This window comes from Ooceraea biroi, chromosome 8, assembly GCF_003672135.1.
Source record: "Ooceraea biroi isolate clonal line C1 chromosome 8, Obir_v5.4, whole genome shotgun sequence".
Taxonomy (NCBI): Eukaryota; Metazoa; Arthropoda; class Insecta; order Hymenoptera; family Formicidae; genus Ooceraea; species Ooceraea biroi.
Window position 1 is genome coordinate 1,808,534 of NC_039513.1, and position 26,512 is coordinate 1,835,045.

General features: G+C 40.9%; 3 protein-coding genes across 3 annotated transcripts; all 3 read left to right on the forward strand.

The window, feature by feature from the left end:
- Positions 1-2,898: 2,898 nt before the first annotated feature.
- Positions 2,899-3,402, forward strand: LOC113562436 (histone-lysine N-methyltransferase SETMAR-like). Its single transcript, XM_026971872.1, has one exon. The coding sequence runs from the start codon at positions 2,899-2,901 to the stop codon at positions 3,400-3,402; it is 504 nt and encodes a 167-aa protein (XP_026827673.1).
- A 9,350-nt stretch (positions 3,403-12,752) lies between these two features.
- Positions 12,753-18,047, forward strand: LOC113562437. The gene is made up of 4 exons (XM_026971873.1): positions 12,753-13,307; positions 13,548-15,516; positions 17,233-17,725; positions 17,870-18,047. Exons 1-4 carry the CDS (start codon positions 12,753-12,755, stop codon positions 18,045-18,047), a joined length of 3,195 nt encoding a protein of 1,064 aa, XP_026827674.1.
- Positions 18,048-23,346: 5,299 nt separating this feature from the next.
- On the forward strand, positions 23,347-24,979 carry LOC113562403. The gene has a single exon (XM_026971838.1). The coding sequence runs from the start codon at positions 24,080-24,082 to the stop codon at positions 24,530-24,532; it is 453 nt and encodes a 150-aa protein (XP_026827639.1). The 5' UTR covers positions 23,347-24,079; the 3' UTR covers positions 24,533-24,979.
- Positions 24,980-26,512: the final 1,533 nt, after the last annotated feature.

Genomic DNA, 26,512 nt, shown 5'->3' on the forward strand with positions numbered 1-26,512 from the left:
AATATAAACGTATAAAAATATAATGCAATATAACAAGTATTATCTCACAGTTATACAAATATTATATTTCTATATATAAATATTATATTTCTATATATAAAAACATGTTATATACGATTATATATGATGATGTATAAAATATTATCTCACAATTATACAAAATCACAATTTTACAAAAAGAATGCGCAAATTACTTTTCTACTTATTTTTCAATTATGTTTCTTATTATTTGTCTACATATATGTGATCAGAAAGTATACAAGAGAAAGAAAGTATGTATGAACATATATGAACATATTTGAAACATAATTTTATATGTTTCTATACAATTACGTACAGTTTTATATGATGATATATAAAAAATTTTTTACCGGGATTCGAACGAGTAACGTCCAACATTTCACCTCGACGCCTCTCTCGCCGGGCTACGCTCACAACTTGCAAAGTGATTCTACGAACTCGGTATATTCTTATTCTTGTAAACTATTGCACATTGCCAAGAGCTGTATGACAGTTTGTTACAGGCAGAACTCTTCTACTCAAAAGGTTGAACGACATCTGAGGTGTCAAACCTTGGATGTCTGCATAATAAAATATAAATGTCAGAAATATAAAGGAAACGGTATTTCTTACCAACAATAACATAATAGACTTCTTACCAACACGAAAGACAACACAAGGTGTTTATTTTACAATTTGTAAGAAAGGGGTACGATATTTTTGGCGCAATGGAAGGGAATTATAGTATTAGGACCATTATTATCGGAATAGGAAGATTCATGCAAAAAATATTGATTTTATGTGTTTATAAACTTATTTATTTATATTTATTATAATAAAGGAACTTTTTGTGTATTACATTTTGTGTGTGTGTGTGTGTGTGTGTGGGTAATCCATTTTTTAATAATAATAACCGTAATATGGTGGTGGCGCGTATCCCGGGGCTGGTGGTAGCGCGTATCCCGGAGCTGGTGGTAGCGCGTATCCCGGAGCTGGTGGTAGCGCGTATCCCGGAGCTGGTGGTAGCGCGTATCCCGAGGCTGGTGGCGTGTATCCCGCGGCTGGTGGCGCGTATCCCGGCGCTCGTGGTGCGTATCCCGGTGCTGGTGGTGGCGCGTATCCCAGGGCTGGTGGTAGCGCGTATCCCGGAGCTGATGGTGGCGCGTATTGATAACGCAACATTTTTTTGCGTTCACGCCGTCGCATATTTGCGGCAGCGTGCCGCACTGCATTTTTGAAACGCTGTAAATTAAATATCAGTACAATTATTATATTTTCATAATACGAGCTGTCCTAGAATAATCTCATGTGCAGTTTAGCAGTTTATGTGCGAGATCGAAATTGTCTAGATAATAGTCTACATAATATGAAAAATAGTGGGAGTGATGCGAGCGAGACAAGACATTCGATAGAAAGAGACATCAATAGCAGAGGTAATACCCTACTTTCCGTGTCCGTATGTCTCGCGCGTGACTACGGGATACCGAAAACCGGGTTCACATCTAGTATGGCTGTCTCTTTCTATCTCATGTCTTGTCTCGCTCGAATCACTCCCACTATTTTTACTATTATCTACACCAAAATTTCGGTCTAGCACACAGACACTCGACGCGCTTATTCGTGTATGTCTTGCGCACGACCATAACGCGCACGCGCAGGACCATAACTGCTGGTGTGTACACATTGCAGTATTACTTACTTTAGTTTCAGCATCTTTCTGCGCCACCATCGGGGCCACCGTCGCCGTCGTCGTGGCCATCGTCGCCGGGGTCGTCGCCGTGGCCGTCGTTTGCGTCACCCTCGGAGCCCCAATTCGCTTGCGAACCATTTTTCGCGTCGTACCGTATTGTTTTGTTGTAACAGTATACACGAAATACATTTAGAGTTATCATCAATGTGAGTCAACAATTTCTAGAGCGAAAGAAAAAAAGATTGACAAAAGAAAGAGAAAGAGAATTGTATAGAAAGAGATTATGTATAACGAAAAAATAGCAATAGATATACTTACGTCTGACTATCGTGGAGAGAACCATCCAACTGATCGTTTCGGATTTACACGAGCGCAACGTCATCAACAAAAGACAGTTGCTTCAGCGAGCGCACATTGTTGTTTCGCACATTCGTGCATCCATGTATGTTTATGCATATACTGGGAACTATGATTCTTACTCTCGTTCAGAAATCGATGTTGCCAATTCGTGTCATCTTTCAGATCATCTAACTTCATTATTACTCTTATTCGTTCACAACCACACAATCATTATATATATATATATATATATATATATGTATATATATAAAGTGTTTTAACATGCATCCTACAAAATAAAATTTTCTCGTTACTATATAAAATAAAAATAAATAAATATATACACTAATAAGAAAAATTATATATCGTTAACAAATTTTCTATTATATAATATGAAATAAATAATCGCAATTTATAAATAGCATTTTTTTCCTTGTATAATTTTTCAAACATTTTAAAAGTTTCCTAAAAATATTTATAGCGCATTTGTAGCGAAAATATTTAAGATTGCTAAACCCGCTGCAGTTTGTATGTACTTTATTAAATATTACATTGAGAAAGGAAGATTTTTTATGCATGGCAATTTGGGACCATATGAAATCATAACTCCTTTTTAAAATTATCAATATCTAATTGAAAATATATAACGGGTTTAGCAATCAAATAGTTTCGTGTGCTACAAATATCAGATGATTGCATAAGTTCGTGCCCGATTTTCAGATAGATGGGGTTAACTTACTGCGTGGCGGAGCTCCGGTGTTTTTGTGTGGTTATATTGCATGCACTGAATAGGTGACAGTGTCTTGTGTCACTTTAGCGTCAGGCATCGTTCAGATAAGTCAATTTGTGCGTAAGAGAAATTTTTAAAAATGGAGAACGAAAAGGTGCATTTACGGCATGTAATGCTATACGAATTTCGGAAAGGCGTGAGTGTTGGGACTGCACAAACAAACATTCAGAGCGTTTATTTGGACCGTGCTCCTGCTCTCCGGACAGTTAAAAAGTGGTTTGGCAGATTCCGAAATAGTGATTTCAACTTGGAAGATCAACTCTGCTCTGGACGGCCTTCTGGCATTGATGACGACATTGTGTGTGCCTTAGTGGAAGAAAACTCAAGGATTACAACTGAAGAGATTGTTGAGAGGCTGAAAATTGATAATTCGACCGCGTTTCGCCATTTAAAAAAGTTTGGATACGTTTCCAAGCTCGATACATGGGTGCCGCATCTCTTGACTGAAAGGAATAAGCTGAACCGCATGAATGTGGCCATTTCTCTCCTCGCACGTAACAAAAAAGAGCCTTTTTTGGATCGAATGATAACAGGCGATGAGAAGTGGATTCTGTACAACAACGTACAGAGAAAGAGGACCTGAAAAAAAGCAAGTGAAGGTGCAGAACCCGTCGCAAAAGCTGGCCTGCATCCAATGAAGGTGTTGCTGTGTGTTTGGTGGGATTGCAGGGTAATTATTCACTTCAAGCTACTCCGACGCGGCGAAACAATCACGGCGGACAAGTACTGTGAGCAACTCACTAGACTCGATGCGGCTATTCGAGAAAAACGTCCAGTTTTGGTCAATCGGAAAGGCATCATCTTCCACCACGACAATGCTAGACCGCACGTCGCCCAACAGACGCTGCGAAAACTGCAGGAGTTGCAATGGGAAATTCTCCAGCACCCATCATATTCTCCAGATATTGCGCCTTCAGATTTTCATCTGTTCCGGTCTTTGCAGAATAGTTTGAATGGCGAAAATCTTAAGTCCGAGGAAGCTGTCGAAAACCACCTCACGAACTTTTTTCAAGGAAAACCAAGCTCTTTCTTCAAAAATGGAATCAACAAGCTTGTAGATCGTTGGAAAACAATTGTAGAGAAGGGTGGAGACTATATAATTGATTAATAAAACTGTATTCTTTCGAATTTAACCTATTAAAGTTTATCTTTAAATCGGGCACGAACTTATGCAATCATCTGATATTTTTAGTAAACTTTTAAAATTTTTGAAAAATTATACAGGAAAAAATGCTATTTATAAATTGCGATGATTTATTTCATATTATATAATAGCAAAAACGATATATAATGTTTATTATTAGTCTATATATTTATTTATTTTTATTTTATATAGTAACGAGAAAATGTTATTTCGCAAAATGCATGAAAACACTTCATTTATATACAGGGTGTTTTCTAAGTAAGTAGACAAACTTAAGGAGGATATTCCTTGGCTTATTTTAAGAAGAAAAAGTCATATAAACATATGTCCTAAACTGCTTTGTTTTCCAAAAAAAGTACATCACTGTTTTCGTTCACTTTTCGGATAGCGTGCTTTTGCAGTACGAGTCAACAGCGGTGGGGATGGAGTGGGGATGGTCAATTTTTTAACAGGAAGTTTGCCAATCGATGGATCGGCCGAGGTACTCAAAGACCAAACCATTTATGGCCTGCAAGATCCCCAGACTTAAATCCAGTAGATTTTTTTCTATGGGGACAGCTTAAATCTTTAGTTTACGCTACACCTATTCAAAATGAAGAAGATCTCAGAAATCGCATAATAGATGGATGTGAAAGAATACGTAACACTCCAGGTATTTTTGAGCGTGTACGTCAATCAATGGAAAGGAGAGTTGAGGCGTGTATCATGGCTGCAGGTGGACATTTTCAGCAGTTACTGTGGTGTTATTATTTTTCTTTTTAGTTACTATTTTCTTTTTCGTTATAATTTTTCTTTTTGGTTACTATTGTTTTTCATTTGTTTCATTTGCAATAATACAAACTGTTCTATAATAAACGAAAAGTGAACGAAAACAGTGATGTACTTTTTTTTGGAAAACAAAGCAGTTTAGGACATATGTTTATATGACCTTTTCTTCTTAAAATAAGCCAAGGAATATCCTCCTTAAGTTTGTCTACTTACTTAGGAAACACCCTGTATATATATATATATATATATATATACCCTTAAGGGGATCCTGGAGTGACGGCCGAACTACGTCGCGAAAGCGTCATCATTTCGGTGTAACTAAATCGGTAATTACCGACATGAATACTTCGACATGATTACTGACATGGTTGACATGATCAATTATAATCGATAATATCAATATTATCGATTGATATTATTATGTTGGGAAGATGTCATTTATGACAAATGTTTCGAAATACTCTTTATTTGCTCTCGTTCTTTTTCTTAGAAAGATGAAAAGAAATACAAAGTATTTTGAAATATTTGTAATGTCAACTGGACTGCAGCCAGCATCCCAACATTATTTCGATAATGTGATATAGTGCAGTTAATGCATGCAACAGCGTGGTAATTAGCGTTCTGTTGCAACGACAATTTGCAACAGAAAGTAGCAAATTACAAAACGTCTCGCTTTATTTTTCATAAATGCCAGCCCACGAAATATCGTTTCTGGCTTTAGTTTTAGTAAGAGCCAGCCCACGAATGACCGTCTCTGACTTTATTTTTTTCAACTGCCAGCCCATGAATCACCGTCTCTGGCTGTATTTTCTTTTTATAAATGCCAGCCCACGAATAAACGTATTTGATTTTATTTTTCGGAAATGCCAGCTCACGAATGATCGTCTCTGGCTTTAGTTTTCGTAAATGCCAGCCCACGAATTATCGTTTCTGCCTGTATTGTTAGTATAAGTGCCAGCCCACAAATTATCGTCTCTGACTTTATTGCTAGTCCACGATTCGCCGTCTCTGGCTCTACTTATGATATCAACTCACAAATAAACGTATGCAATTATAATTCGTGTTATGTTGTAACGACACTTTGCAAAAGAAAGTAACAAATTACAAAAGTATGTGAAATAAGTATTTTATCGTGTATATATACAGGGTGTCCCATTTTAAAGTTTCCCCTAAAATATTTCAGAAACACTGCGTTAAATCGAAAAATGTTTCAAACAAAAGTTTTGTGACTTCGAGGGGGACATAAAACGGTACTATTGGTTTGACCTTGGGTGGCGTTGTCAAGGTCATATGGAGTTCAACTGTTTTTTTAAACGGAACCCCATACTCTTTATTGTAGATTCTGATTCTTCGTCGAAAGGTAAGTAATTTTAGTCCGAAACATTGTTTTTAAAAACGCCCTCCTCATCCCGAAAACTCAGGTTCAACCTTTAGCGGACCAATGATAATACTCGCTTTATAACAGACACTGAAGTTTTTTTTAGTATTTTACTGTTTACCATCAGCATGTGCGTGCGTGCGTATGCGTGTGTTCTACATCCAGCCAACTAAGGTAAGATCGATCACAGATCCGGCCAGTTAAGGCAAGATCGATCACAGATCCGGCCAGTAAAAGCAAGATCGATTACAGATCCGGCCAGTTAAGACAAGATCGATCACTGATCCAGCCAGTTAAGGCAAGATCGTGCTCTGATCCAGCCAGTTAAGGCAAGATCGTGCTCTGATCCAGCCAGTTAAGGCAAGATCATGCTCTGATCCAGCCAGTTAAGGCAAGATCATGCCGTTATGTAGTCAATTAAGGCCAAGTAAGGTAGTCGTAAATTAGTTTTGTAGGTCGTCTCTCTGCTCATCTGATGAGATGTTCAAACGTAGTTCCGTTGACTTGTTGACAATATTGAATCCATCTCTCGAAGTTTGTAACAGTACGTAAGAGAACATCACGTGGAATAATGTTACACGCTGCTCGGATCCTCTCCATCATGTTTTCTCTTGTCGTTGGTCTCTCCCGATAGACTACATCTTTCAGGTAACCCCATATATAAAAATCTGGAGAAGTTAAATCTGGTGATCTTGCTGGCCACCTTACTCGACTACCCCTTCCAATCCATACATCACGGAAGGTCTCGTTCAGATAATCTCTGACGATATTGGCATAGTGAGGACGTGCACCATCATGTTGGAACGACATTCTTCTCCGTGTATTAAGGTCAATATCTTCAAGAAGTATTGGAAGAATATCTCTTAGAAATTGTAAATAGTTCTGAGCATTAACCATACCATCAAAAAAGTAGGGACCAATTACATAGCCATTGACGATTCCGCACCAGACAGTGAGACTCCATCGATGCTGATTGTCTATTTGTTGCATCCAACGAGGATTAACTGGAGCCCAATAGTGAAAATTATGACGATTCAACGTTCCATGACTATGAAAAGTAGCTCATCGCTGAACAAAACGTACTTAAAAAAATCGCCATCGTGCAGAAGTTGCTGTGTTGCCCAGCGACAAAATAATAGCCGTTCTCGATGATCATTCCCAGTCAAGGCTTGATTTAGTGTAATATGATAAGGGTGGTACTTTGCAGCCTTCAAGTATCTAGAAGCAGTCGATCTTGGAATCCCCACTGTACGCTCAATTTCACGTAATGATACATGAGGGTTCAAATGAACCATCGCCAGAGGTACGAGGAAACGAGCATTCAGCGCGTAATCATCTACGTTGTAACATCTTTTTCGTCGACAGAGATTCCCTCTCCGAATCCTTATTTCAATTTTACGTATTGCAGTATGACTCGGATGTTGTCGTAAAGGAAATCTTCGGTACAATGCTGCTGCTCTTTTGTAATTACGTCGACATTCTCCTAGGATGAGAAGAATGTCGGTCAACTCGTTCGACGTGTAATCGGGCATTGTTTTTGCTTGGACAACAATGAAATTTTAGAAACAAAAAAATTTGAAAATCATTCACGAATGACGTGACGAGTTAAAGAGGAAGTGTCGAGAACAGAAAACTTTATGCTAATTTCTCAAGGACTCATACGTTGAGAAAGACACCAGCTGTCAATCGATAACTTTCAATAAGATGTATCAAATCCTGCAGTAAATAAGAATAACCAATAGTGTTTATTATTGAGATGGGAAAGTAATAGTGCAATAATCCTCAAACTCTCGAGCCGATTAAAGCGGCCCATCCACGATCAAACATGTTGAGCAACAGACAATGTTGCGCAACATATTTGATCGTGGATGGAAGAGATTGACGGTTTGTGCAACTGTTGCGGAAAATCAGAATCGTCCTGATATTTTTTGCGCAACATGCCTGTTGCGCAACTCATTTGTCTTGTGGATGGTGACGTTGCGCAAAACCGGTGCATCTTGGACCGCCAAAGTGTGTGCACGTATTGCGTGATTAGGTTAGAATGGTGTCTTTTAATGATAATAAAGAGTTTTGGTGCGACTTTATTGAAATATATAAAGGATTACCGGTATTATGGAAAATAAAAAGTGACTGTTATAAGAACCGACGCTTGAAGGATGAGGGATATAAAATTCTAACTGAAAAATTAAAAACTATTGTGCCAGATGCAGACAGAGAAATGGTAAAAAAGAAAATTAATGCTCTTCGCACCAGTTATAGAAAAGAGTTGGACAAAATTAAAAAGTCTATGCGCTCAGGTGCTGGAACTGAAGAGGTTTATATACCAACATTATGGTATTTTAAAGATATTGATTTCTTAAGAGACCAAGAAACTCCGATCGCAGGAATTTCAACTCTAGACCTTACTGAAGATGATGATAACGAAAAGGATGAAATTAATGCACAGTCGGTACGTATCAATTATTTTATTTATATACCTAATAATATGCAGTATTTATTTATTGTTGATTCTATATATACCGATACATTACATATTACTGATTTAGTACATATTTATTTTGCCATGAGACAGAGCCAACAGTATTAAAATAATGACAAAAATTGTTTCGTATTATTTTCGCAGATATCATAGGATTACGATTTTGATTATGTGCTAAATTTATTAACTGATCTGTATCTCTTCGCCAATCTCCATGTTCAATTCTACCATTATTAATATTTTCTATATCAAAACCATTATGAAAATATTTTTTCTCTTTTTTTTACCGTAAATAATTATGCAAATGACAGCATGTTAAAGTTATAATACGAGCCTTTTCAGGGGAAAGATTAATTGCATTTAAAAGTACTCGAAATTGCGACGCCATTATACCAAAAGTATTCTCAACAATCCGACGACTACGTGATAACCTATAGTTAAAAATTAATTGCTCCTTATTAGTTAAATTTTTTCTGGTGTAAGGTTTCATAATATTGTCCATAAGTGGAAATGCGTCATCGGCTACAAAAACATATGGCATATTATCATTGAAATTTAATAAAAGTTCTGGGGTAATACTTAAGGAGAGTCTCTTCCTCACCGATTTCCTTGAAACTTTGTATAATTGTATATTTTGGTCCTAAAACACGATTGCGAAAAGGAAAATCGTCGCTCTGAAATAGAAAAAAAGTTACAACGTACTGAAAAGTGACAGTTTCGGGGTTAGGAAATCTGTTATACCGGCGGTCTACGGGCGTAGTGCACACTGACTGAGCATGCGTGGTGACGTGAAGTGCGCGAAATGAGACACGTGACCGCTTTTGAATTGGTAAGTTTAATATATGTATAATACGAAATGTTGATTTTCTATTGTTTTCAATTTGCATTGCTTTTTCGTTTGTTGTCTGCTTTGTCATTCACGATGCAGCTGCACGCATTCTTAGCAATAACGCATGACAAAGAGAAATTGGTAGACTTTTTGGTGGAAAATAATTTGATACATGGTGAAATACAGTGTCCAAAGTGCAATAAGAAATTAAAAGTTAATAAAAGTAACCTTTCATTTCGCTGTCAGAAAGTATTTTATGAGAAAAATAAGCATAAAAAGTATGTAAAGAAACAATGTGCCTTTACAACAAGTGTAAAAGTTGATACATGGTTTAGCAAATCCAAATTAAGCTTGGAAACAGTATGCAGACTGACTGCATATTTCATCATGTTAAGGCCTCCGCGACATAGTTTTTTATGCACTGAACTTCAATTATCAGAGCCATCAGTTGTAGATTGGACTTCGTTTTGCCGAGAAGTAAGTATAGTTTGATACATTTAATATAATTGAATATAGTAATATATTATATACAATTAAATTTGTAATTTAAAAACTGATATAGGTTTGCTTTGATTGGTGTCTAAGGACCTCGACGACACTTGGAGGGCCAGGCAAAATCATCGAAGTGGACGAAGCAAAAATCGGCAAGCGAAAATACAATCGAGGCCGGATAATTGAAGGCAAATGGATCTTCGGTGGATACGAACGAGACACAGGGAAAATATTTCTTGTGCCAGTTCCGGATCGTAAGGAAGAAACTCTCCTCGAATTAATAAAAAAGTGGATCCTACCTGGGACGACAATACTGTCAGATTGTTGGAAGTCTTACAACTGCTTAAACAGTGAAGGCTTCCAACATCTGACAGTAAATCATTCCAGGAACTTTGTCGACCCAGATACTGGTAAGTACAAACATTTGAAATATAGTATAATGTCCTTTTATAATGTCAAATGAAAAGATAATTTGGTAATTATCCATTTATTTGGCAGTTTACTAACTGTAATTCGTAATATCGTATATATAATATTTATTTTTATGTATTACTTCTTCAGGAGCCCACACTCAACACATTGAACGTGTTTGGAGAGAAGTAAGAGCTAATATCCCACGATATGGCACGCGAACAACGCACTTAACGGGGTATTTAGCGGAATTTCTCTTCAAACGCGTTCATAAATACGAAGAGAGAATAAACAAGTTCTTCCAAGCGATTGCGGAACTGTATCCACCAAAGACCCAAGAAGACCAAGAAGAAATGTCGGAAGATCCATAAGGAATTTTTGTTTTATTTTTAATGTTCGCTGTCGCGGAGACCTTAACATGCTGAAATATGCAGTCAGTCTGCACACTGTTTCCAAGATTAATTTGGATTTGCTAAACTATGTATCAACTTTTGCACTTGTTGTAAGGGCACATTGTTTCCTCACATACATTTTATGCTTATTTTTCTCATAAAATACTTTCTGGCAGCGAAATGAAAGGTTACTTTTATTAACTTTTAATTCCTTATTGCACTTTGGACGCTGTATTTCACTATGTATTTATTATTTTGTTATATTATCTATATTATCTATGTATTAAATTATTTTATGTGTTAAATTATTTTATATGTGTTAAATTATTTGGCTGCTCTCAGGTTCCTCTCTGGTTCTCACTTTAATATTAAAGTGAGAACGTTTATAAGACCTGGACACGGAAAGATGGACATAGTTTGTTTGCGCGCGTGCGCACATACACACACACACACCGAAGGAGGGGTGCGGGGGGCCTTCGGCCCCCCACCCGCACCCCCCCTCACAGGATGTGTGGGTGGAAAACGCTTTTTTTCATGTCTTTCCGTGTCGAAATAAACGGTGTCCAACTGCACGGTGCACAATTGAACACTAATTTGCATTGCAAGTACACACGCGTTTAATTACGCGCACTTTGACGTCACCGCGCATGCTCAGTCAGTGTGCGCTACGCCCGTAGATTGCCGGTATGACAGATTTCCTAACCCCGAAACTGTCATTTTTCAGTAGGTGATAACTTTCTTTCTAGTTGAGAGCGACGATTTTCCTTCTCGCAATCGTATTTTTTCATCAAAATAAACGATATTGTAAAGTTTGAACGAAATCGGCGAGGAAGAGACTCTCCTTAAGTATTACCGGTTCTGGCTCTGGAATTTTCAACAGTTTGTCTTTTAGTTGAGAAAAAATGTAGTATTTGCAAATACTCCCCCATCAGAGCATCGACCGTTTGATCCAACATCTACCATAATAAACTCATAATTGACATTTACAATTGCCATAAGTATAACACTAAATGTATTTTTATAATTAAAATAGTATGAGCTATATCCGACAGGTTTTCGTATCTGTATATGCTGCCCATCTATAGCTCCTATGCAGTGGGGATAATTCCATAGCTGTTCAAATTCTGTAGCTATTTGTTTCCATCCATTTTCGTCTTGTGGAATCTTAAAAACAAATTGCAAAATTAATTAATATTGTGATCGAAATTGCTACTAGAGAATGCAGTAATTGTCTTAAAATGAATTACATTGACTTAAAAAATAGTCCCTCATTTATTGTATATTAATATAGCTCAGTGTATGTATATGTATATTTCCTATTATAATATTATTTATTACATTATATAATTTCAGGAAAATACTGCCATTGAAGATGATACGCAATCTAGGGAGAGGTCAGCAACACCAATTCAAAATCCTCGATGAAAAATATTTAAGAACAAGTGTTCGGACAAACCTACTCAACCTATGTCTAAATATCCGCTTAAAATATGTTTGGCGAACAGCTGTTTCACATCTGTAATGTAACCCTGAACTCGAATCACTAGCGCGATGTCGCGTCTCTATTTTTGTTTTGAACTTACACATCAGCAATGTCCAGGTACCCGATCTAAACCCGCGTAGTCACTATCTTATACCCCCACCATCTGAAAGAACACTCGAGTGATCGAACACAAAGCAATCACCTTCTCGAATCTAGTATGTACTCGGCAGTTGGCTTAAATAGACATAGAATCTAATCTACAAAATAATCGGCTAATTCATTTCTACCCAGCTCTTCCTGACTCACCAGTCACCGGATTACCGTTCCTCTCTTGTTCTATCTTTCAACATAAATTTTGGTCCTTCGAGCCGGATACGGTACGGTCTCAAATTGAGAAGAGCTACGGAATTCCGTTACCGCATGTAAAGAGTGGCCGCGTGATACGGACGCGAACGGTCACGAGTGGTGTGAAAGTGACTCGATCTCGCGCTTACTCCGAGGAGCGCTCCCTGTGCGGAAAGGTAAATTGCTCGTTTATAAAGTGAAAAGAAACCACGATGGCATCTGGTGAAAAAATGAAAAAGGTGATCGCGAAACAAATGGATCTTTTCGGCCTCATCTCTCGAACCATCGAAAACCTCGAAAAGAAAGGCGCCGCGAAGCGCACGCGTGGTAACGTAACCAGCCGTATCGATAATTTAAAGATGAACTGGGCGAAATTTGTAAAAATGGATGAGGCAGTGCGGGATTACATGGATGCCGAGTCGGCCAAGCTTCTTTATTTTATGGAAGGAGTTCGTGAACAATGCGAGGAAAAATTCATCGAGGCGCACGGCGATCTTCTGGACATTCTGCATGAACTGACAGCACCGGCCGGGGAAAAACCGTCGATCTCGGACTCACCTCAGGCTATCTCTGGATGTTCTCACTCACGTGATCTCCCAAAAATTTCTCTGCCAACCTTCGCAGGCGATTACCTGCAATGGCGAAGTTTCCGAGACTTATTTTCGTCCATGATCATCGACAACTTGGACATTTCAGAAGTAGAAAAGCTCCATTACCTCAAGACCAGTCTTCTCAACGAGCCAGCTCAACTGTTAAAAAACATCCCGGTATCTACAGAAAACTTCCAACGAGCTTGGACTACGCTCACGGCTCGGTATGAAAACACCCGAATTTTAATCGATACACAACTCGTGCAATTCTTCTCAGCTCGCTGCGCGAAGGCCGAGTCTTCGCAAAATCTCAAGCGACTTCATGGCGATATAACCGAGGCAATCGGCGCATTGACCTCTCTCGGCTGTCCCACTGAACATTAGGATCATATCTTAGTCTACATTGTTGCTCGGAAGCTCGACACGGAGTCTCTTAAACAGTCGGAAACGACAATAAGCGAGTCCAGCGTTTACGCGAATTTCGAGCAGCTTGACAGTTTTATTCTACGAAGAATAAATACTCTCGAAGCGGTTGAGCGCGCTCCCGGCCGGAAGGGCGGATCTGCAAACGGCAACTCATCTCGTGTCGCGACACCAGAAGCCCGCGCTCATAATGCCATTTCTCATGATCAAAAGTGTGTGCTGTGCGGTGCGAATCATTATATATCGAACTATCCGCAATTTATTGCGAAGCAGGCAACTCAACGACGCGAATTCGTCATCTCACGAAAACTCTGCTTTAACTGCCTCGGGCCGCATCAAGTAAAAGCGTGTCGATCGACCAAGCGATGTCGTCAATGTCAAATAAATCATCACACTCTACTCCACGGAAATCGCTCTTCCGCCGACAACGAATCGCCTTCCGCGCTCCCGACGGCTCAATCCTCGCCGGCTAGCAGTCAAACCTCCTCGACTGAAAGCGCGTTGCGACCCTCTCCGAGCACGCGAGAATCTACTCTCGGCTCAGCAGCTCTGCAAATCTCGAGTCATCTAGCCTTGCTGACGGTAATTCGTAGATCACCCGTTATTTTCGCAACGGTTCAAGTTAATGTGACGTCCCGAGCCGGAAAACAAGTTCGCGTGCGAGCTCTTCTGGATCAGGGCTCGGAAGCCTCCTTTGTATCGGAATCTCATGTACAACTTCTTCAGCTTCCACGACGGCCAGCCTCCGTTCCAATCATCGGAATCGGAGCACATCGATCCAGTCATGCTCACGGAAAAACAACACTTAAGATCTCATCACGAGTCATCTCAACGGTTCATCTCCACGTCGAAGCTCTTATTTTGTCGAGCATCACAGCCTATCTTCCACCTAGAGTAAGTCTGCCGCTCAATTGGCCACATCTCTCAGGAGTACAGTTGGCTGACCCGGACTACCTAGCACCAGGAAAAATCGATATCCTTCTTAGCGCCAATGTCTACTCCAAAATCCTCGAAGAGGGACTTCGTCGTGGACCGCCAGACGCACCAATCGCTCAACGTACCTCACTAGGGTGGATTCTCTCGGGACCCGTCGCGGCCGATGACGAGCAACCAACATCACAGGTTTCCAGTTTTCAATGTACTTCCGACTTCGAGCTCTCGACTCTCATGCAAAAATTTTGGATACAGGAAGACACGGTTCAAATGGCGCCGTCACTGTCGCCTGACGAAATTCAATGTGACAATCACTTCATCGCTACACACATCCATGCCTCGGACGGCAGATTCATCGTGCAATTACCACTCAGAACTCTTCCGGCTACCTTTGGCGACTCAAAAGACATCGCGCTTCGAATGCTCCTGCGTATGGAAAGACGGTTCCAATCGGACAATGTTCTCAAAACTCAGTATATCGAATTTCTTCGCGAATATGAGGATCTCGGTCACATGCGCGAATCCTTCAGCAACGAAAAATCAACTTTCTCGTGCGAATTCTATCTCCCACACCACGGAGTGCTTCGACCCAGTAGCTCGACTACGAAATTACGAGTAGTCTTTAACGGATCGCAAAAAACGAGCTCAGGGAAGTCATTGAACCAGTGCTTGCACATAGGACCGAAACTCCTCACTGATCTCGTTGATGTTCTGCTTCGATGGCGCCTCCATCAGTATGTTTTCGCTGCCGACATTACAAAACTGTACCGACAAATCCAGGTGCATGAAGACGATTGGCCATTACAACAGATACTCTGGCGAGAATCTTCTCATGACAAGATTCGCTCGTTCGTTCTGTGCACCGTCACTTATGGGCTCGCCTGCGCACCTTATCTAGCCTTACGCTGCTTACACCAACTCGCGGACGAGAATTCCAGAACTCACCCAAGAGCAGCTAACATCATTCGTCGGCAATCTTATGTGGACGACATTCTAGCCGGAGCTGACTCTATCGAAGACGCTCAGGAGAGTATCCGTCAAATCCAACACGTTCTCAGGGCGGGCGGGTTTCCTCTACGAAAGTGGATGGCCAATTGTCCCGCAGTTCTCGCACAGATTCCTGAACAAGACCGGGAAGAAGCAACTCTCTCCCTTGACGATCGCACATTTCGAACACTAGGAATAAGCTGACATCAACAGTCGGACCTTTTTTTCTTCTCAGCACCAACTCTATCAAACGCTGACGCAGTAAATAAACGTACAGACCTCTCTCAAATCGCGCAGCTGTTCGATCCGCTCGGGTAGCTCGCTCCGATTATTATCGTCGCAAAAATTTTCATGCAAGAACTCTGGGTTATTCGACTCGAGTGGGACGAGGATCTTCCCCACGAACTCACCTGCCGATGGAGATCATACTTACAAGGTCTTACATTCGTTTCCGCGATCACCATTCCGCGATGGCTCGGGTACTCAGACTCGGTGCTTGACGTTGAAATCCATGGATTTGCGGACGCCTCCCAACTCGCTATGGCTACCGTTGTCTATCTGCGTGTTCTCCGGGATCTCGATGATATTCACGTTAGACTCGTGTGTTCTAAAACGAGAGTCGCACCTCCAAAACACGTAACCATCCCGCGACTCGAACTTTGTGCGGCTGTCCTCCTTGTGCGACTCGTTACTCAAGTGCGAAAGACCCTCCGTTTCGAAGAAGCCTCAACGCATCTGTGGACGGATTCCACGGTCGCGCTCTTGTGGATTCGCAGCCATCCATCCCGGTGGAAGAATTACGTTCGCAACCGAGTCTCCAAGATTCAAGAGCTATCGAATTCACGGTGGCACCACGTACCAGGTGATCAGAATCCTGCCGATATAGTGTCAAGAGGCACTACTCCTTAAGTTCTCGGAGCCAATGAACTCTGGTGGTCCGAACCGAGCTGGCTGCGTCAATCATCGGCTAGTTGGCCTGAGCCCACACCTCCGGTCGACAGAACACTAGCACTCAACGAGAGCTCAACAGCTTGCATGACGATCCAACTCGTGGACAAAACACCATCAAACTTCCTCATCGATTGCTACTCCTCTCTGTCTCGACTGCTCAGAATCACGACACATTGCCGACGAGCAATTCAACGATTTAAAAAACCAAAATCATCTGAGGCATACTCCCGCCCGCTCAACCCGAAGAGCTCGAGGAATCCTTGATGCACTGGATAAAATACACGCAGACCAGATCGTTTTCAAAGGACATCGAGCATCTTAAACAAAAAAGGCCTCTCGACAGATCGTCGCATCTACACAAACTGACTCCATTTCTCGACTCAGCTGGACTACTGCGACTAGGCGGTCGACTGCGCTTTGCCCCGCTTCATCCTGATCAACGGAACCCGTTCATACTCCCTCGTGAATTGCCGCTCACCACTCTTCTTATCCGCCATCATCATCTCGCGACGCTCCACGGCGAAACCCAACTCACTCTAGCCTCCCTACGACAACGATTTTGGATCCTCGGTGGACGAGTACCTATTCGGATGTTCATACATCGATGCCTAACGTGTGTGCGTCATCAGGCATCCACTCTTCAGCAACGCATGGGTCAACTGACCCTGTCCCGTGTAACTCCGGCTCGCGCCTTCCTTAATACTGGAGTAGACTACGCCGGACCGTTTACTCTGAAAACTTTTCGCGGACGAGGCGCAAAACGGTATAAGGGATTCTTAATCCTTTTCATATGTCTCCTCATCGGCAGTACACCTCGAGGTTGCCACCGATTACTCCACGGCTGGCTTTCTAGCTGCTTACAGGCGTTTTGTCAGCCGCCGAGGGATTTGTTCTACGCTCACCAGCGACTGCGGCACAAATCTCATCGGCGCTGATCGGGAACTACGACAATTATTCGCGGCCGCCTCTAAAGACTGGAGTCATCTTGCTAATGTCCTAGCAAACGACGGAACCTGCTGGAAATTCAACCCACCCGCTGCCCCTCATTGCGGCGGAAAATGGGAGGCCGGAGTTAAATCGACTAAGCATCATCTAAAACGTATCATCGGTGACACGGTCTTAACCTACGAGGAATTCGCCACGTTGCTTGCTCAGATTGAAGCGGTTCTCAATTCGCGGCCACTCGGCGCGCTCTCTGATGATCCAAACGACCTCTCAGCATTAACTCCAGGGCATCTTCTCATCGGCACAGCGCTCACGACGATACCGGAACCTACATTGATCGAGCTGCCCGACACTCGGTTGTCTCGTTGGCAACTTTTACAGAAAATGACCGAATCCTTCTAGCTGCGATGGTCTCAAGAATACGTACATCAGCTTCAAACTCTACCGAAATGGCAAAAGGCTCAAACATCTATCGGAACGGGGTCCTTGGTGCTTGTCAGGGATGAGCGTTATCCACCGACAAAGTGGCCGTTAGCTCGCGTTATTGAGACGCACCCCGGCCAAGACGGTCTAGTGCGAGTCGTAACAGTGAAGACTCAATGCTCGATTTTGAAGCGACCAATCACAAAACTGTGTCTGTTACCTATTGAAACCCAATCTAATAAGACCGCGTCATAACATTACAGCACTACTTCGGAACACAACCCTTTCGTTGAAACTCGCAGATTAATATGTAGTATACGTTTTCTTCAATAATCAGGCGGCGCGAGATTGTCCACTCAGTTTGTCAACCAACAAGGTTGACAAGTCGGGAGGAAATGTTCGGGCAAACCTACTCAACCTATGTCTAAATATCCGCTTAAAATATGTTTGGCGAACAGCTGTTTCACATCTGTAATGTAACCCTGAACTCGAATCACTAGCGCGATGTCGCGTCTCTATTTTTGTTTTGAACTTACACATCGGCAATGTCCAGGTACCCGACCTAAACCCGCGTAGTCACTATCTTATACCCCCACCATCTGAAAGAACATTCGAGTGATCGAACACAAAGCGATCACCTTCTCGAATTTAGTATGTACTCGGCATTCGGCTTAAATAGACATAGAATCTAATCTACAAAATAATCGGCTAATTCATTTCTACCCAGCTCTTCCTGACTCACCAGTCACCGGATTACCGTTCCTCTCTTGTCCTATCTTTCAACAACAAGGAAATCGAAGATAAAAGAAATGAACTCCTTTCAATGGCTTGTGAACATCTACGTACGAGCAATGATGAAGCTAATATTTTAGGGAAATCTTGAGCACTAGAATATATGAAGTTACAACCTGACCAACAAATATTAGCCAAAAAAGCTATCAATGATATTTTATTTGAAGCTCGGCTTGGTACATTACATAGATATTCAATAGTTATCAATGGCCCTTCGAATTCTCCACAAATGCCAAGACCATCTTCTACATGTTCTAATCGTACTTTTGCTTATAACACAACACCTGTACCTATGCCTCTATATCCCCCTTTAGTTTCTACGCCCCTCCCTTCCCCTACCGACACATCATACAATGGACAAGAATATATTTATAATGTTATGAGGGATTCACAATATTAATAATATTATGTTCCAGTTATTATAAGTATATATATAAAAGCATTTAAGGGGTAACACCTATGTAACCGGCTGAAAAAGAGGTCTATTTTTGGAAATTTTTTTTGATTTACTGAATCGTGCTGTCAAAAAATGAGTTTGATAACTTAATGAGGCATGTCAAAAAGTACAAAAAATAATTTTTTCATAATTAAATTTTACAAAATGGTGGATTTGCAGCAGTGTGAAGGAGACAGTCGATTTGGCAAGGTGGTCCGCGGCTAGCAGCATAAATGCCGTAATTTTTGGTTTAGAACCAAAAAACAATTTTTTTCATTTTCTTTACTTCAATACCTAGAGAAATACGTAGCCGTTTTTGAAAATATTGATTTTTGATAAAATGGCGGAGTTTTAAAAAAAATCCAATTTTTCACAAAAAAAGTTGAGTAAAATCAGCTGTAACTAAAAAAATTTTTAACTTATCAAAAAAATCCTACGTATTTCTGTAGAAAATTGTATTTTTTAGATACTGTTAAAATTTGAAGTAAATTGGTTAAAAATTATTTGAGTTCTACTGCTAGCCAACTTTAAAAATGCTGTTTTGAGAAAAACGCGTTTAAAGTTTCGAATGTTGATATTTTTAGATTAACTATTGAAATTTTTTACTTGTAGTGAATTTACCTTTAGTCTGCGATCCCAGGACCATAAAGTTGCCCTTCAACAGCAAGATTTTCATCCTCTTCGTCTTTTCTCGCAGATTTTAAGCTCAAGCGAGCCTCTTTCGCTGCATCGCTGAGTGAGCGATCGGAGAGCTTGATGCTTTTTGAAGTATATACTTTCTTTCCTTTGTCACTCATTGTCACTTTTACACGAAACTTTACAAAATAATTATTAAACAACGGTATTTAAATTATACAGTAAGAATCAAGGAGACGCTCAATGCGCGTCCGACTAGCGTCTTGTCAACAGCTGTAGTGCGAGAGTTATACTAATACATCTGAAAGAAATAGAGTACTCATAACATCAATACGCTTATTCGACAGCTTAGAATCGTCACAGATACCTGCAGGTAAAAATATTTGTACCCTACGAACCCAAATGTTTCGAAGTACCGCGCGCTCTAGCAGCACTGTGGTGAGGCGCTTGGCGCGAGAGCCTATAACTTTGGGAAAAAAAGTTTAATCGCCATAAAACCACTTGCACTTCATTTTTAAGACCTTAAAGTGTATTTTAAAAGAAAAAAACGATTTTTTGAAAATTTTACATAGGTGTTACCCCTTAAGTTACCTTAATATTCTTTTTGAGAGTCTTTATTAAAGCATCACAAGTTTCCATTATTATTTTTCCAATTGTCTGCGGCGCTAGTGCAGTTGAAAATTTCAGATCTTCAAAACTCTGTCCGGCTGCAAGAAATCGTACTGTTGTTGAAAGCCTCTCGTTAGCAGAAATTGCATCTCTCATTACCCTGTTTTCTTTTTGTATTAGCGGCGAAACCATATCCAATAACTCCAAAAATGTTGGATACTCCATTCGCATAAAATTATTGTAATCCGCAGGAGAGATTATTATTAGTTCTTGTAATAAATTTTGATTCGTAAATGTGGCACGTTTTTTATACCATTCTTTCGTCCAGTATTTATGTGTTCTTTTTTTATTTCTTGTAGGACTACATTGTAATGCCAATATTATGGCGGCACAGGCTTCAGTAGTCATATTTCTTTTACAACATAATATATTAAAATGGAACGAAATTATTTATCACGTGCGCCCGACGAAGCGATCACCACCGAGATCTAGGCACGACTGAAATTTTGCACAATAAGTGTCAGCGTGTGTGGGATTTTAATTTGTGCAACAATATTTTGCGCAACTACTTTTTGCGCAACATGTTTGATCGTGGATGGGCCGCTTAAAGCAAAGACCATTTCTGAATGTTCCACTCTTGACTTTGAAATAATAATTCGGAACTACCTACTGTTTGACCTTGAAATTACGTAACCAACAACATGGAGTCTGAAAATTTGTCGATCTTTCCTATACAGTCAAAGTTAATTTCACTATTTAGAATATTCACATGACCTTAGAAATTGATCCCAAGGAAATTGATCCGCGTGGTACAACTTGAGCAATGGGTATTGTAACTTTCAAGCCTTATAACTCGAAAAGTACTTAAGGGGTTTCACTACAGTAAAATTTTCAAAACATCGAAAAATGTTTTTTTGCATTAAATGATGCTTTAGAGTCTTAAAAATAAGGTGCAATTGGTCTTATATGTGAAAAATTTTTTTAAAGTCATTTTAGAACCGATTTTGTAAAGTGATACATAGCACAACATCGAACATTTCGGAACAGTGCGCAGCGGTTCAAGATTTCTAAGCTCCGTAAAATACATTATATCAATTTTCAATGAATAGCAAGCTTCAGTATGTAAGTATAGTAGATGGTGCTAATCTTTTATAGCTTCCAACGCCATCTATTCAATAAAGAAATACACTATATAGCATCAATATAACCGTTGAAGCCACGCTGTTCGTACGTTACAGGACGCTTGTTTTGAATACTTGATAGTCGCTGCTCCAGTTCTTGTTATCACTTACTTTTTCAATAATTGTCATCATCATGAGTGATAAAGTGTACAGATCACATAAAGGTAAAAAAGAGAAAACTTGGTCTTCGAAAAGAAGTAAAATTTCAAATAGGCGGCCGCTGAATCGATACGAGATTGAAGCAGAATCTGAGAGCGTCAGTACATCCGCAAACAAACTGAAGCTGTCTGAAGACAATTATGACATTGAAGTGAACGCATCATTTGGATACCGACTGATAAACTTTGTTGCAGTTTTTTCTGCACTTTCTGAAATTATTGTTTGTAAACAGTGCGGGAAAAATGTGGTTTAGGCTTCACAATTGTAGTTACTTGCAGAGAGTGCGACAACGTTTTTATAAATAGTTGTCCCTTAATTAATAACTCATACGAGGTTAACCGCCGAATAGTACTTGCAATGCGTTTATTGGGAATTGGTTTAAACGGCATTATTAAATTTTGTGCATTTATGGATCTTCCACGGCCGGTTTTTCAAACATGTTATGATCGTATTATTCAAAACATTTTTGTCGTAACGGAAACTGTTCGTGCAAAATGTATTAAGAAAGTAGCTGAAGAGGAGAAGAAACTATCTATAGAAAAAGGACAGACTAATGGGATTACTGTGTCCGATGATGGGTCGTGGAGGGAGCGGGGATTTTCGTCGCTCTATGGATTAGTCACGCTCATCGGGTGGTACACTGGCAAAGTGGTCGACGTTCTTGTTAAATCGAAATATTGTAAGGTCTGCGAATATTGGAAAAAGAAGGAGGATACTGCAGAATATCAAGAATGGGCGAAGTCGCATTCGGAGCAGTGCCAAGCGAATCATGAGGGGTCAGCTGAAAAGATGGAAATGGATGCAGTTGTCGAGATGTTTTTACGCTCCGAAACTCTTCATAATGTTAAATATTCCCATTACATCGGCGATGGAGACAGCAAGACTTTTAAGGGGGGATTCTCATGTAACGAGTCAAAAAATTTTTTTTGCTTAAATCAACTCTAATACATGTGGAAAATATGTTCCTAAAGTTACAAATCGATATTCGACCTCTACGTATAGTTATAGTCGAGTTTTCGACCGCGCGTTGAGTAGGTAGCTGGGAGCGCTTGGAGCGGAGACACGCGTCTCGTCTGTCCTCACTCATACACTCGTACATAACAAACAACTTCGCAGGTATACGTCTAATGGTTTTCTTTTGTTGTGATATACCTTCGCGTACTTGTATAGCTGAGGCAGGAAATTTTTACGAGAGCTTCAATTCGTGTGTTTGGCGTTTGGCTCCGAAATATTTATATTGTGGCATCCGAACAGTGGAAATAGCCGCATATATTGCTGCAGGATTATTCAACGAAGGCTATTTCGCCGTTTTAAAAATTATGGACACATTAGAACTAAAGATCGGTACCCATTGTAAGGAGTATGCAGACTCGTATGACGCCGCGCGAATACGGCAACAGGAGTGACGAAGCCTCAGTAGCTCGAAAGAAGCTCGAACTGCTCGCAAAGAACTGAATTTACAACAGCAGCAATTATACGAGGATGCAGAAGGCCTACTATATGGCCCTGGAATCGCCGATTAGGACTGTAAGTATTGAAAAGCTTTACTTTTTATAACCGAAAACTTTAAACGCGTTTTTCTCGAAATCACTTTTTTCAAACTGGTGTGCAGGATAACTAAAAAAATATTAGACCGATTGGGCTCTTTCGGGGCTCTACATGTAGACAATTATATTGTTCATCGTATGAACCTCAAAAGCAACAAAAATGTTTAAAGTAAATAATGTTTATTTCACAATAACAATGAAAATTTTAATGAAAAAACAGCTTTTTTTTTCAAATGTCGCCATTCTTTTCAATTTGGTTTTTTTTCTTGCTTCATGAGGTTCAAACGATGCGTAATGATCTATAATTAATAAATATTGTTGAATATTCTGTTTCAGACCATTATAGCGGATGCTAGACTGCACACCGTTTGACGCCTGCGACGCCGAAGCCGCTGAAGGCGGCGTCCATACCTATATCTATATATGTTTTTTTTAACCAAAAAAATATTTTTATATTCTCTTTACATGTATTGATGTACTATTAAAGTTTGAGATCCTTTGACTAAATACGTTCTTGAAAAAAAATTCCGAAAAATCTGCTTCTTTTTGGCTCTTTACATGAGAATCCCCCCTTAAAGGGATTTTAGATGCTAAACCTTATAAAGATTTTATAGTTTCTAAAAAAGAATGTATAGACCATGTGCAGAAGCGTATGGGCACGCGTCTGCGAAATTAAAAAAAAAACACGAAAGGTCTTGGCGGTAAAGGCAAGTTAACTGCCAAATTAATCGACGAACTAACTGTATATTACGGCTTGGCCATCCGGATTCCGTCGAAAAAATGCGAAACGACATTTGGACAACTCTTTATCACAAACTTTCCACGGATGAAATGCCGCAACACGATAAATGCCCGGTCGGTGTGGATTCGTGGTGTTCGTGGCAAAGAGCGTAAGCCTTGGACAATTTATGTGAATATCAACATAAGATGCCTCTTCCAAAAGAAGTCTTTGACTGCCTGAAGCCAATTTATGAAGATTTAAACAGCAACGATTTACTCAATCGTTGCTTAGGAGGTTTCACGCAAAATAACAACGAAAGTTGCAATTCGATTATATGGTCGATCGCTCCTAAAATAGTTTCAAGTGGCAAAATGGTGGTCGACATTGTATCCAATATTGCAGTTTCCACATTTAACGACGGATTATCAAGCGTAATGGAAGTCATGCAAGTAATGCAACTAACTGTGGGCCACAATTGCTACAATTTCTGCGTCAAGACAGACGCGCGCCGCGTGAAGGCTGCCGAGCGCTCACTCACAGATGCCGCTAAAGATGCTCGTAGGGCCTCCAGATCATCAAAAAAAAAAGAAGAGGAGGAGAATATTAATCTGGAAGGACAGTTGTATGGTGCAGGCATCGCAGAAAAAAAGGTAAATTAAAAATTTCTAGAGTTAAATACGAAATAATGTTACTCAAAACTTTAAACGCGTTTTTCTCGAAATCACATTTTTCAAATTGGCTTGCAGCATACCTTCAACGAACTTTATTCGATTCACTTAAAATTTTAACAGTAGATTCTGAACTAAATTCTCTAAAGAAGTATATAGGATTTTTACGATTGGTTAACAACTTTGTTTGTTATAAAAAATTTTTCACTGAATATTGTTTAGGTGAAAATGAAAACTGTTTTTCGAACGTTCGCCATTTCTACAAAAATCAATATTTTAACATATCCCTACGCACTTCTATAGCAAATCTAATGTAGATTATGAAAATATTCCATTTTTTGTTCTAGATAAAAGTGTAGGACACTTCTGCTGCAAGCCCCGGAAGCCCTCCAGAAAAAAGCATTTTTGTTTGCAGAGCTCTAGCGCTGCCATTTTGTTTAAAAAATTTTTTAAATTGTTTTGTATACTTGAAAACATGTACAATCCCATTAAAAAAACTTTATAAAGGTGAAAAAAGTACGCCAAGTACATAAAAAATCTCACCTTGTACGCTGTGACGTGACGTTTCGGGACGTCCGTCACAAGGTGCAATAGGATTGAGGAAGCACAAATATTCCGTCGGGATCGTTCCTCTCGCAGTTTGGGGGGGGAGCGATACTTTACCGAGCGGCGTCTGAGCGCGTGCATAAATAGTGTTAAGAATTTCGCAGAGTGTAGACCAATCCATGGAAGAACTGTATCTCACACCTCGGGACAGCAAAACGTCGGAACGGGGACCCGGCGGGAGAGAAGAACGAAGAAGGGAAGCCTGAGCGTCGCGGGAGCGTTGGAGGTTCCGAGCCGTGCCAGGAAACGATGCCGCCGACCGCCGAATCAAGATGCCGAGCAGCAAGGAACGGAGCTGGGAGCGCGGATCGTCAGCGAGGAATTCCGTGCCGACCCGAGAAAAGGAGCACAGCCAGCTCGACCGCCTGGGAGGGGGTGCGCAACCCCTTGGCGACAACCTCGAGTCCCCTCGTTTGGGCCTGGCCAGCCCGGCGAGGAAAAGCGGAGACCGGGGAAGGTCGGCGTGGCCAGCAACTACCGCGATCCACAAAAAGCACCTGAAGAGCGGCTACCCGCCGTGCGAAAGATAACGGCGATAAGTCGGTGGTGGATCGATGCGCGGATCGATGCGCGAACGGGGAGGGACCTCGCGACGCGCCCCGCGACTCGTCACTTGGAGTTTGGTTACGCTTGCGGATCGATCCTGGTGAGGGCCCGAAAACGAGAGAGAAGTAGCGAGCTACGACGCAGAGGACGAGATCATATGTAAGGTACTCTGCGATATCTTTTGAAATTACACCGGCTACGACGGCGCCTCGAGCTTAGTCGCCTAAATAATTGTTCCGCCCCGTAAATAAGGGGGATAGGTTATCATGTAGTGCCGAGAAGAGCGAGAAAAGAGACGAGGCCCGTCCGCCCCGGTGTCGCGCATAAGGGGGGTAGAACTTCCACCTCAAAAGCCAACTCCAGCCGATTGTCGCGTGATCTTGTCGTCTTTGTATTCTAATATACGTTGCCAAGCTTTGAATCGGGGAATCCGTTTGTCGCGTGAAAGTGCCGTATTTGTATTGTTTTAATTGCATTGCCGAGCCGTAAATGGTGCGTTGCCGAGCGGGGAATCGGGAAGTCTGTGAGTTCGAGTATTTCGTCGCGCGTCTTACGTTGAGTTCGAGTATTATGTGGTCGAGTGTATTACGTTTTCTGCGTTGATGCCGAGTAGTCTAGTCGCGGGGTATCGACTGCCGAGTGGTAGACGGTCGAGACTTTCCGGGTAACGCCCGTGAGAGACAGAGTCGGGATTGAGGCGAGATCGCGAGAGGGAAGAGGATTTCGAGCCGACGGTAACGGCTGTTTCCTAACCGGACCGCGGAACCTCACGGAAATCACCGAGGAGGATCTCAACACCGGGTGCCGAGAAGGTCACCG

What these genes read in the sequence shown, in the direction of transcription:
- LOC113562437 (XM_026971873.1), top strand. Translation starts at nt 12,753, where the DNA reads ATGGCATCTGGTGAAAAAATGAAAAAGGTGATCGCGAAACAAATGGAT. An exon ending in TATCGAAGACGCTCAGGAGA is followed by an intron (nt 15,517 to 17,232) that starts GTATCCGTCAAA and finishes CCTCATCGGCAG; the next exon opens with TACACCTCGAGGTTGCCACC. An exon ending in ATCGAGCTGCCCGACACTCG is followed by an intron (nt 17,726 to 17,869) that starts GTTGTCTCGTTG and finishes GGTGCTTGTCAG; the next exon opens with GGATGAGCGTTATCCACCGA.
- LOC113562403 (XM_026971838.1), top strand. Translation starts at nt 24,080, where the DNA reads ATGCCTCTTCCAAAAGAAGTCTTTGACTGCCTGAAGCCAATTTATGAA.
- LOC113562436 (XM_026971872.1), top strand. Translation starts at nt 2,899, where the DNA reads ATGGAGAACGAAAAGGTGCATTTACGGCATGTAATGCTATACGAATTT.